The sequence below is a fragment of the Sceloporus occidentalis genome, unplaced genomic scaffold (genome assembly GCF_023333645.1).
Source record: "Sceloporus occidentalis isolate IW3139 unplaced genomic scaffold, rSceOcc1.0.p SCAF_1, whole genome shotgun sequence".
In the NCBI taxonomy this organism is placed as follows: domain Eukaryota; kingdom Metazoa; phylum Chordata; class Lepidosauria; order Squamata; family Phrynosomatidae; genus Sceloporus; species Sceloporus occidentalis.
The window spans coordinates 204,739,448-204,752,583 of record NW_028316981.1 but is presented as its reverse complement, the minus strand read 5'-3'; the positions used below and the strand labels follow the sequence as shown (position 1 = coordinate 204,752,583).

The window sequence follows — 13,136 nt, the reverse complement described above, 5'->3', positions numbered from 1 at the left end:
CCTTGTTATGCATTAAATGACCCCATGCCCTCTCTTTTATTGCTCATGTATACACACCATAATGTTGAATATTTGCCTACCCATTCACAGGGCAAGACACTGGGGTAGCAGGATCAGCATTTCCTCAAATTTGTGCTGTCAGACATGATGGGTTACAATTCCCATCATGCCAAGCAAATACAGCCAGATCATTGGGGATTACTATTCCCCAAATTCCATCCATGTTGGCTGGGAAGATAAAGCTTTTAGTTCAACAGCTTGGGAGGGCACCAGGGTGGGAATTATACATTATAGTCAAAACATGAAGGGAGGTCAGGCTCTGGGAAGGAGTGAAAAGAGGAAAGGCAAGGTTAGGGGAGACAGGTCTTCCTTGCCCCAGAGTTAGGTAGGTGGAGGTGTAACTTAGGATCAGCACATATATCATTTGGCGTGGATGAGACACAACCCAGCAAAAGATACATAAGAGATGGTTTCATACCTGAGGGAATGATCCAAAGAAAGGCCCGTGAAATCAAAGAACTTGAGGTATTCCTCAGCTACAAGTTTGCTGAACTCATTGCTTCAACAGAGATAAGGGAAGGAAGAACAAAACAAGTTATATGTTTGCCTGGATAATTCCGAAGGTACAATATGAACACCATTCTAGGTAGAAAGCCAGAACTTACTTTTTCCCCAAATGCCTCGCTACATCAGACCGTTTGAATCTATCCAGATGATAGAGTCGCTTTGCCAACCTCCTGGCTGCATCTACATTGCCACTTGTGGTGCCATTGATGAAGTCGTGACTCAAGTTTTCATGCCCCTCTTTTTCCAGAAAATCATTGCTTCCCATGTCCCCTATGGCATCTAGTGGTGTTGGGTGTTCCAGTCTTGCATTGCTACAATCAACAGTGAATATTGAAGGAATTGAAGAAGGAAAGACAAGAGGAAAAGGATAAATATTTTTCAAGGACAAAATCCCTTTTAAAAATTCATATTCTTATTCTTACCTTTTAGCCTCTGAGTTTTTATGTCAGTTTTTATTATATACATAACAATACAGCACTATAACAACAAAACAAACTACAACTGCAAGGCTGAGGTTCCACATCTAAATATAGTGACAAGAAATTATTATTATTATTATTATTATTATTATTATTACTACTAATTTTTACCCAACCTTTCTTCCAATACAGGGACCCAAGAAAGTTTGATATATGGTACAAACATTCAAAGTCTGATACACTGACATTTAGTGTCAATGAAGGATGTCTCTCCCCAAGTTCATCTAGTAAGCAGGTGGACTTGTCTTCTGCCAGTTGTTGATAAAAAGAAAGAAAGGTAACCAATGTTGTATAAGTGCCTCAGTGTTTTCATCTCCTCTTTGTATTCTGATGGAGTGTGAAATCTTCTGTGCCAGAATTAAATTCCAACTTCTAATCCACCATACATCAATGCTAAGGCTATTCAGCAATTTTCATCCTCTTGCTATTTTCTGTTTGCTCAACTGATAACAAGAGAGAAATAATTTCTTTATGCTTCAGGTGCTTATTTTCTAAAGAGTAAATAGATAGGAGTAAAAGTTTTGAGCAAAATTTGATTTGTAATGTCAAGACAAATCCTTTTTAACAGCAACAGAAAGAGCTGATTAGAAAGAATGCACCATACTATAGACAAAATCAAGAAATCCATCCTCAAGCTTGAATAAAGTAAATTCCAGTTGCACAAATCTCATTCATTTCAATGAAGCATGCTGAGAAGACCTTCTGACTAAATATGGCCCTATTTTCCTCACTCAAATTCAGGAACCTTGATGCTCCATTAGGATGTGCTTCTCCACTCGCTAAGCCTTTATATCTTCTATGCTCTTTTGTAAAGTTGGCAGAATTCAACCAATGGCAATAAAGACTCCCAATTGCAGCCTCAGACGTTTCAGTCTGTCCATCTCATTGTAACTTTCTAGGGAACCTCAGCCAGTTTTCATCACCACACCTATCACAAGATCCTTTTGTGGATTAAAATGCCTTTAAAAATAATAACAAGTAGCATGTTAACACAAACAACCCTTCTTCTTTTTGAAAAATAAGGGGAATCAAGCTGAATTGTAATATTTTTGAACTGAAAGGATGGCTCTTCAGGCAGACAAGATACAAGAGTATACAAAATTAGGCAACTACTAATGTATAGTCTGTCTTCCATATGCACTGATTTTTTTTATCCACAGCTTGAAAATATTTTAAAAATATAGAAATTCCAAAAAGCAAACCTAGATTTTGTCACTTTATATAAGGGACACCATTTTACTGTGCCATTTTATATAGTGGGATTTGAGTATCCATGGATTCTGATATTCACAGGGTGTCCTGTAACCAAACCCGAAGGGCCCACTATAGTAGCTACTATTTCCAAGCTCATCTCAGATTAATGTTGTCATCTGAAGGCCAACATTTCTTCAACTTCTGGATGAAGTCAAATTCCAATTTGAGAAATTGGGTGCTACATTCCGACAGTGAACACAGGTTGGAATTAAACCAAAGTAGGAAGACTAGGTTCCCACTATGAAACCACCCTACCTATCCCATGCAAAGCCTTCCTAGTCTGCAAATCAGAGCTCCTGTTCAAAGCAAAACCTTTTAGGGCTGCAAATCAATGCTGATTTCATTGCAAAACATTACCAGTTTTAACTAGCTTGTTATTTCCAATCAGAGATAAGGGGAGAAGTAGCTCCCAAAGAAGATGAAGTGTCTACACAACCAAGGTGCATTATTTCAATGTACTGTACTAACTTTTAACCAGTTTAATGTAAAGTCGAAGGCTTTCATGGCCGGCATCCATAGTTTTTTGTGGGTTTTTTCGGGCTATGTGGCCATGTTCTAGCAGAGTTTCTTTCTGACGTTTCGCCAGCATCTGTGGCTGGCATCTTTTAACCAGTTGACTGATTTAATTTATTGTAATTTACAAATGATCTAATATTGTATTAAGCTGTGTATGAAGAAAATAGTCCAAGCTTGTGGTCTACAATAGTAAAACAACAAGAAAATAACATGAAATGAGAAAACTATGCAAATGGAATGTGAATGACACTTAAGTCTCTTGCATATTACATAATTATAGTACTTTGATACCATTTTAAGTGCCTTAGCTGCATCCCACAGAATCCAAAGGTTTATAGTTTGTTGAGGCACTAGAATGCTCAAGTGAGAATTCCAAATACTTCATGAAACTACAAGTCACAGGATTCCATAGGACAGAGCTACAGCAGCAGAGACAGTGTCAAAGTGCTATAATTATGTAGTGTGACAGACACACTAAAGCAGTGCTTCTCAGACTAACTGATATTTGTTGCTGCCTTTGCGTCAATCTCAAATCATAACGACCCTGTGGATGAGACTCTAAGACACCCCCCCATCCTTCACTGCTCTGCTTAGTTCATGTAAATTCATACCCAGGACCTCCATCCATCCATCTAGCATGTGGCCTTCCTCTCTTTCTACTTCCTTCAACCTTTTCTAGCATTATTGTCTTTTGCAGTGAGTCATGCCTCCTCATGATGTGGCCAAAGTACAACACCCTCAACTTGGTTCCCAGGGAGATTTCAACCTTGATCTGTTCAAGCACCCATTTCTTTGTCTTTTTGACCATCCACGGTATCCTCAGCACTCTTCTCCAGTACCACATTTCAAATGAATTGATTTCTCCTTATCCGCTTTCTTGATTGTCTATCTCTCACATGCATACATGGTAACATGCATACATGGAATACAATGGCTTATATGATTCTAACTTTCATCCTTAGTTATATATCTTTGCTCTTTAGGATCTTTTCTACCATAGCTCTTTCATAGCTGCCCTCCCTATTCTTAATCTTCTTCTGATTTCTTGACTGCCATCCCCATTCTGATCAATGTTTGATTCAAGGTATGGAAACACTTTATTTCTATTTCTATCTAATATGGGAACTAGCATTTTTCCCCCCAGCGTCGCAGGCAGTGACACCGTATTTGTGTCCATGGGCCATAACTGATTCTTTCTTGGAAGCTCAGCAGAAATGGTCAGCTATTAAGCTAGGGACCAGCATCAGTTCAGGGACAACCACTTTGGGTAGCTCCTACCAAATACCTTAACCACTATACTACACAGTGGTTCCAGGATATTTACCAAGATACTTCCAACTAATGGAGTCTCAAATAGCAGGGCTGCAAAGGATTTTTGCCTGAGATCCTGGAAAACCACTGCCAGCGACATTACTGGGCTAGATGAACTAAACTCCCAATAAGTATGTTTATAGGTTCACATGTTTTCAGTAAATGTACTCCTAGACAATCCTTTCTATAACATAACATTTCTTTTCTGTTGTCTCCTTAAGCTTTGATATATTTGCCACCAATATAAACAAGAATGCCTCTGAAAAACCATGTCATAGCATCTGATTTCACCAGCTGAATTACCTTAGTCACAGTGTCAAACTAATTTTACCATACCTGTTTGATCCCATACTGTAGCTATTGACGTCACCAACTTTTTCCATGTTTTTTTTTAATCACTCCCTAAAGAAAAGCTAATCGCTGGATAAATGAAATGGCAGGCAAAGTCTGCTCTCTTCATATGTTTCCAGCAGAGTGATTAGCTGACAAAATCCCTGTTTATAGGAAACTCAAACTAGTATTTGCTTTCTTTGTGCAAACTAGGAGGTTTGAAGAAGGGGGAGCCCCCCCCCCCCTCAGTCACTGTCATGCCAAGATGGCAAGAATCAATACCTGTCCTTCACCCATCCATATGACCTGAAGAAATTCTGGCAGATGTTCCAGATCCTTCTCATGATGCAAAAATTACATCACAAGGAAATTCCATTCCATAGCAGTTCTGGCATCTCTAAACTCACCAGCTGTTGACTGTACTGTACAAACGCCGCAAGCTAACATTTCTCTTCTCCCACCCTCATTCCATGCTTTACAACTGCTTCAACATTCCTGATATGTTAGGAGCAACCTCCTCCTAATAAAAGAAGGAAATCTTATCAGCAGGCACAATTTTGCATTTTCAATTTCAATCATAGCACTAATCTGACTACTGGAATAGTAGCTTCTACTTGGTCATTGCCTCTTTAACAGAAAATTTGGCATCAGGGGCAAAAAGAAAAGATAAAAAAATAATGATAGGATCCTACACCACAAAAAAGAAGAGCAAAAAAGGTTTAACTGTTATTAAGCTTGTTGTTTTGCATTGTTCAATAATCTTTAATTAAAAGGGGGGGAAAGGAAAAAAAGAAGACCAGTCTAACATGTTCCAGCTAACTTTTTATTCAAAACTAACAGCAGGCACAAATGACATGAAACAACCAGGTCAGGTAAGCCTTGCATGGGTAAACAAACCTTCTAGAGAACACTTGAAGGTTTCTTCCAAAATGCATCAGGAATGATCAGTGCTTTTTAAACAAGCTGCGAGGTGGGGCTGGCGAGAGAGGCTTATCTGTTCTCCCTTTTTCTCTCTGCTTTGCTGTCTGCACATCCTTGGCAAGTGATCCTCAGTTAGCTGCTGTTTACATTGCCTGTTAACGGCAGGCACACATGCCTTTAGTAGAACTGGCCAGAATACAATCCCATTCCCCAGCTCAAGCTTTATTGCATTGTTTACTGTAGACACACTGCTACAATCCAATACTGGAAGTCCTTCACCATCCTCCCAATGCCAATGCTGCTTTTAAAAAAAACCAACCACCTCCAGCTAGACAGAGGACACAGAGGAAAAGTGCGGACATAAAATGTTTTTGGGGAAAGGACGTACTTTGTCAGATTTTTTGTTAACTGGCGTATGCCTGTAGATACCATTTTGTTGTAGAGACAGATAATACATATTAAAAAGTAAAAGTAATAAAACAAGTCTCCTGACCACAGGCGCAGCCACACTGCAAAATTAAAGCAGTTTGACACCACTTTAACTGTCATGACTCTAGTCTGTGAAATCCTAGGATTTGTAGTTTGGTGAGGCGACAGAGCTCTCTGACAGACCAAACTGAATACCTCACCAAACTACAAATCCTAGAATCCCACAGGATAGCACTGTCAGGAGAGTTAAAGCGGTGTTAAATTGCTTTAATTCTTCAGTGTGTCTGTACCCTACATCTGAATAGCCATGCTTAACAAGAGGTTTTTCACAGGAGAGCTACAGTGTGGCACAAATGTCCATATCATTCCCTTTTTTTACATTTGGCCAACATTGTACACACAAGACTGCTGCTTTTGATGAACTGGTGTATATGTTAAAACAAAATCCAAAATTCACAAAACAATGACATCTTTATTGGTCAGCCAAAAGGCACAAAATGCATCATGCAAGTATTCAAAAAGTTTCTTTCCTGGACTATATGTTTTTATTGTGACCCTGCTATCTATTATATTATTTTGAGATCCAACTTGATAGCTCTTTCAGTCCCTTGGGAAGGTACAACTAATATTATCAAGCAGACAATAAACTATCAATTTACAACAGCCCAGCAGGGGTTTTATTATCCTTCATACAAACAACCCTTGCGACATAATACGAGACTATTTTCAAAGTCTCCTTTTTTTTAAAAAAAAAGTTCATCCTGGAGCAGAGGTGAGGCTCAAAGACAGTTTGAAAAGCACACCCCAAAGTTTCTTTGGACATGTGATGTCAATTTCACTATTCTTTGGATGACCACAAATACAATTCTAAATTCATCTTATCATGTGTTATAAATGTACTTAAAAATGGATGCTGCTATGTAACAGCATACCACATGGAGACTGGTTGTTGTTGTTGCTGTGTGCCTTCAACTTATTTCTGACTTATGGCGACTCTAAGAAGAACTTATCATGGGGTTTTCTTGGCAAGACTTGTTCAGAGGAAATTTGCCATTGCCTTCCCTTGAGGCTGAGAGCATGTGACCTGATAAGGTCACCCAGTAGGTTTCATGGTAGAGTGGGGATTCAAACCCTGGTCTCCAGAATTTTAGTCCAACACTCAAGCCACTACTGCACACACTCAGACTAGGGGAGGGGAAATATTATGCATGAAGTGGACAAAGGCAACTCAAGTCCTTTTTAGGTGTATTCATCTGAGTATGTGTTCGATTCAGAGACTGGAGAGGCAAGTGGCACTTCTGCCTTGCCCATCCCCATATCACCAAGCCCCTTTAAGCACTGCATATTTAGTGTGGATGTCTGAAGAAGGCTTTGAATGCAGTTCCAACTCCCCCATGTACAGGAACCATGATAACCTTGGACTCTGCTTAAGGGATCTTTGGAATCATGTTCAACCATATACCATTGCAGAGCCCTCTTTAGATCTTCACACTCAGCATGCAAAAATCTAATGTTCTTCTAGGCACCTGAGGATTATGGGGCAGAGTTTACATGCATGCTCACAACCTAGATCCCCTTTTAGCCCTACATGTATTCAGCTAAATGCCTAAACACGGCTTTCAAAATCAAGTGAAAGGGAAGAAATCACAACCAAAAATAAAATGCACCACAATCAGCCTAAGCCTTTTTTAAAGCCTGGGTCCAGAAAACCTTAAGGACTACTTTCTCCCATATCAGTCAGCTTGATCCTAAGATCTTGTAAAATGGCCCTTTCCTTGCCCATCATAGTGAAAACACAATGGTGAAAGCACTAGGGACAAGAGAAAAGGCCTTCTCAGAGGTTGCACCAACTGTGGAATTTCACTCTTTGTGAAGTTTGTTCCTTTTCCCATCCCGATTTCTCTTACCATCTTCTTCCGTCTAATGAAGGCTTTATTCTGGTAAGCTTCTCCCTTACTGAGCAGCTGTGGTTTTCTGTGGTGAACATTATCTACTGAGCCTGTCTTTAATACTGTATTTTATTATGGTTTTCATTTGATCAAGTCACTGAGATGTTTAAATGTTCTAAGCTGCTCTTCTAATACATATTGCACAAGAAGAGCATGATACCAATTATCAGAACTACATTACAGAAACCATCCTTGTTTTCTTTTCTTTTTTAAATTATTATTTTAAGGAATATTCATTCTTTAGAGAAAACTCTCAGAAATGCAGAACACTGAATCTCCGTTCAACTCAGAAAGCTGGATGGATGACTTTGGACCAGTCACACACTACTCTTTCCACCTAAACCTCCCCTGAAGGCTAATAATTTATTTCTATATATTTATTTTTAAACATTTTAACTCCCTCTTCATCCAAAAATGACTTCCAGAGTACCTTGCAGAGATGGATGACAGCCCCCATTATCAGGCTTACGATTGTAAAGATGCAAAACCAAAGGAAATGGGGTTTGGAGAGAGAAGTGTGATATTACGTGTTAGCTGTTGCTTAGCACAACCAGAAGACAAGATGCAGTTGGAAAGACCACAGTTCTCTTTGCTGAGCCAAGGGGGTGGTCATGCTTTCCTGTGCTTCTCTGCTGCAGCATAATGGAATGGTATTTCAAGACAAACACATGTATAATAAAGTCAATGGAAGAGTAAATCGCACAGTAAGGATTCCCCAAAATGGCTTGCTTTAATTTGTGTTTTTGAATATAAGAACACTGCTGCTATATCACCCAGAATTTCTCTTTCAAGAGAGGCCAAACAGCTGCCCCTAGGAAGCTCGAAAGCAGGAGATGAAGGTGGAGCATGTGAGTGCTGGGAGAGTCAGGTTGCCTTTGTATTTATATCTATAATCCACAGCTGGAAAAATTGTTGAAATTCCTAGAAGTCAGCCATGCACAGAACTGGGTCAAATCCCCCTTTCCAAACATTCCTAGGGGACAGCATCAACTCTCTAGACAGCCCATGGCACCAACTGCAGAAGAATAAATAAGCCTCCTGGCCTATACTGGCTTACAGCACCTGCTAAATATAACTATTCCTTGAAAAGTTACATGGAGAAACTTACTATGTTGTCATTACCACCCACTGCATGCTTCCACATTGTTTGGTATGGCTACCAGGAATCAGACTCTCACATTGATGCTACATATTTATTGGTCTATTGTTGTTCCCTTCCTTGATCTATGGAGAGAGTTGGGTAAGAAATTACTACTAGTAATAGTAGTAGTAGCAGTAGTAGTAGTATGGCCCAGCACTGGCAGAACACACACTCATATTACCCCAAGAATCAATCAGTGGAATGGATGGATGAATGAATGAATGAATGAATGAATGAATGGAATTAATTAATTAATGGAAGGAAGGAAGGAAGGAAGGAAGGAAGGAAGGAAGGAGTGAATTTGTCTTTAAGAGAAATGAGAAGCCAGCTAAAGTGTGGCAAACTTCCACTAAAATAAAAATACTACTTCTGATGGAGCACCTGAGCACAGAAATAGATATGGAAGAGCTAATTTATTTTGCTCTTCAGCATGGCAGCAGATCTAATGCTGAGTCCATATCAAAAACAACTTCAATGGAACAAATGCACTTTCAGTTTCTTTTCTTTCTGTTGTTGTTGGGTACCTTCAAGTTGTTTCTGACCCTATGACGAACCTATCATGGGGTTTTCTGGGGCTGATAGTATGTGACTCTCCCAAGGTCACCCTATGGGTTTCCATGGCTGAGCACGGAATCAAATCCTGATCTTCAGAGTCACAGTCCAATGCTCAAACTACACCAGCTCTTATCCAGTCTATATATACAGTTGGCCCTTCTTATACACAGATTTTTTATACACGGATTCAAGCATCTACGGTTTGAAAATGTTTTTAAAAAGTATAAATTTCAAATATCAAACCTTGATTTTCCATTTTCTATAAGGGACACCATTTTGCTATGTCATTATATTTAATGGGACTTGAGTATCCATGGATTTTGTTATCCACAGGGGATCTTGGAACCAAACCTCAGCGTATAACAAGAGTCCACTGTAATAAAAAGGGGAAGAAAGGAGACCTCTGACACCTTTAAGAATTGATTATAAATCAGTCTACACACACACACACACACATACACACTTTTCTTTGTACACAGAAGCAGACTAACAGAATTGTCATTCAAAGCATTGCTAGTCTGCATACGATAATTTCCAAAGGGCTCACTTACCCTGTTGTACACACAATCTGACCAGGTTAATTAGGTGGACTACAACTCCTGCAATTCTTTCCTCCCCCTTTTCAACCACAGCAATATACACTCTGGCTAAGAGATTTTGGGATCTGTAGGCCAAATAAGTAGCTTTTTCCAAGGTCTGCCTGTCTGTGTAACATTTTAGGTGAATCCATTCTGCATTTCATTCTAGATTTTAAATAAGTTATCCAATAGATTTCAGGTTCAGTACCTTGGATGGCTCCTTTAAAGGGTCGGCTGAAACTCAAGAGTCAATTCACTGCACCCCTGACATGGGAGCCACTGCCCAGCACTGCTTCTCAGCAGTGGGAATGATGTTCATCTCTGTCAACAAAGCTCCGCAGAAGCAAAGGAACAGCAGGGTAAATGTTGTTGTTGTTGTTGTTGTTGTTGTTGTATGCCTTCAAGTCAATTCAAACTTATGGCGACCCTAAGGCGAACCTATCATAGGGTTTTCTTGGCAAGATTTATTTAAGAAGCTGCGGTTTATCACTATGTGCATGCTCAGCTGATTGCACCAACATGTCAAGTCATGAGAATAATTACCACTTCTCTGTTTCACTGTATTTCCAATTGGATGCAAGATGCATAATGAAATTCTCTCTACCATTTCATAGGACAGTCAACTTTCTAGGCAGCTCCCTGTACTTCTGCACAAGTAAGCATTTTGTCTTTTTCTTCCTTTTTTAAAAAAATGTTAATCCATGTTACACCCTGATAAGTGGCAAGGAGAATTTGAATTGATAGCTAGCCTCTGTTCCTTCCTTCCACCTGGTAAGTACAGACAGTTACACATGCAGGAACCCTACCAGAGTGGTCTAAAGATGATGCAATTTCTGCACACCAACAACATCCCCAGCTCACATTTGACCCTCCATTCTGTCCAAGCACATGAACTCTTAAATAACTTGATGGAGCCAGTCAGTGATGTCACTAGGGGGATGCAGGGGGTGTGGGTTGCTCCAGATAACACCCAAAACGGAGGTGGGGTGTTCTTCAAACATGTATGTTTTGGCAGAAACAGGCTGTGGCATTTGCCTCTTCCATTTAAAATGCTTTAAGAGATGGTATGAATGGAGTTGAGCTCAGTCGGAGGAGAAAGCAGAGGACTCAGGATTTTTTTAAAAAAAAAATCAAATTAAAAAAAAATAAAAATTAAATTTTATTCTTTTAAAATTTTCCTTTAAAACATCACATTTTACCAAATCTTCCCTTTAAGCACTTGGAACTATGTATATCTAAATACATTAAGGTTGTGAGTATGATATTGTAGTTTAAAGGTACAATTTTAATTTTGCTAGTTGTTTATGTCACTATTGTCATTACATTCAGTGATATATGAGAATTACAATTTACAAGGAACATTAGTGCCAAAAAAAACCCCACCACCCATTACAAAGGATTCTGTAGTGTGTGGTATGGGAGAAGGTCACAGGGGGTAACACTACGCACCAGGTGAAACCAAACTATTGATGCCACTGGAGCCAGTGTGGTGTAGTGGTCCGAATGTTAGGATATGACTCTGGAGAATAGGATTCAAATCCCCACTCAGCCATTGAAACCCACTGGGTGACCTCGGGCAAATCACACTCTCTGAAACTCAGAGGCAAGCAAAGGCAACCACCACCACCCCATGTAAAAATCTTGCCAAGCGCCATAGTAGGCTTGCCTTAGGGCTGCCATAAGTCAGAAACAACTTGATGGCACACAACAATAACAACATAACTGAACAAGGCACAGGACATATAAATAGAAATACAGGAGGCATAGAAAGAGATCTTGCTATGCACAATAGCTTAGACACCTGTGTGTGAGCCAAAGGGTGGTGGTGGAAACAATAAAAAATAATTTTATGAGTATCTTTCTCCATGTTGGCATTGCCCTCATGGGAAGTGCAGAACCTATTTTGCTGAATTCACACCCAGTATGCCAACACACACAAACAAAGTTTTGGCAATAATATGTATCTTTGAATACATAATTTGTCTCAGGAAATAGCATATGGGCTGTTATTCAAAATCTGTCTGACCTATGCAGAATTCTTTGACAATCCTGAGTACTAATGCACCAAATACTGACTGCACTTGCATATTCAGTATACAGTTGGCCCTCCACACTTGCAGCTTTGACTTCTGAGGATTTGTTTATTCATGGGTTTGATTAATACATTCTCTCTAGGAATCTCTAGTTCCTCCATCAGAAGTTGTGCTGGAGGGCTTAGAGATTCCTAGAGAGAACTTTTCTCTGGGCATTTATTGGTCCATCAGCACAAATCTATGGTCAACTTCTGGCGGATGTTGACCACAGAGTTGTGCTGGAGGATCTAGAGATGCTTGGCGAGGTGTTCAGTAAGGGTGATGGTTTTTTGTGGGTTTTTCGGGCGATGTGGCCATGTTCTAGAAGAGTTTCTTCCTGACGTTTCACCAGCATCTGTGGCTGGCATCTTCAGATAATGAAGATGCCAGCCACAGATGCTGGAAAACGTCAGGAAGAAACTCTTCTAGAACTTGGCCACATCGCCCGAAAAACCCACAAAAAAACATGGATGCCGGCCATGAAAGCTTTCGACTTCACAGTAAGGGTGATGTTTGCCACCTTTGCTTAGTTTTGCATTCCTAACTTCCAGAAGAGCATCATATTGTGCATCAAAATGATGTCTACTCAAAGACTTGCAGGGATGTAGACATCATTTTTCTTCTTTTTCAGTTTTACTGTACAGTCCGTCCTCGCCTTACGCGGGGGATCCGTTCCGGATGCTTGAGCCCCATTGGAAACAATGGGGCTTGTGCGTGGCGGCGCAGCGACGCAGGCGCGCACAGGGCACAACGGGCGCGCACGCCCATTCAATTGAATGGGACGCGCAGCCCCTTCCGCCCCGCGCGCGCGCCGCGGCTTAAGCACATATGCTCAAGGCCGCGTATGGCGCGCCCGCATATGGCGCGGGCGCACTATACTTGATAAATTTGTATGCCAGCATTCAGTATAAATATTCTCAGAAAAGTTTTTATAAAGAAGACGAAAGATATTTTTCCAAAACGAGGAACTGTAAAATGATTTCTGTTTGTATATTGAGAACAATTCATTTTTTTAAAAAAAAGATCCATCTCTA

At 40.1% G+C, this 13,136-nt stretch overlaps 1 protein-coding gene across 3 annotated transcripts in view; it reads right to left on the bottom strand.

Moving 5' to 3' along the window:
- Positions 1 to 13,136, bottom strand: part of LOC149323252 (PH and SEC7 domain-containing protein 3-like) — a 191,253-nt gene that overhangs the window by 115,431 nt on the left and 62,686 nt on the right. For all 3 annotated transcript variants that reach the window (XM_089488646.1, XM_089488647.1, XM_089488649.1), the window contains 2 exons: positions 666 to 878; positions 479 to 559 (listed from right to left, as the gene is read on the bottom strand). In XM_089488646.1, the coding sequence (XP_089344772.1) occupies positions 479 to 559; positions 666 to 878 (294 nt within the window). The remainder of the gene's footprint in view (positions 1 to 478; positions 560 to 665; positions 879 to 13,136) is intronic.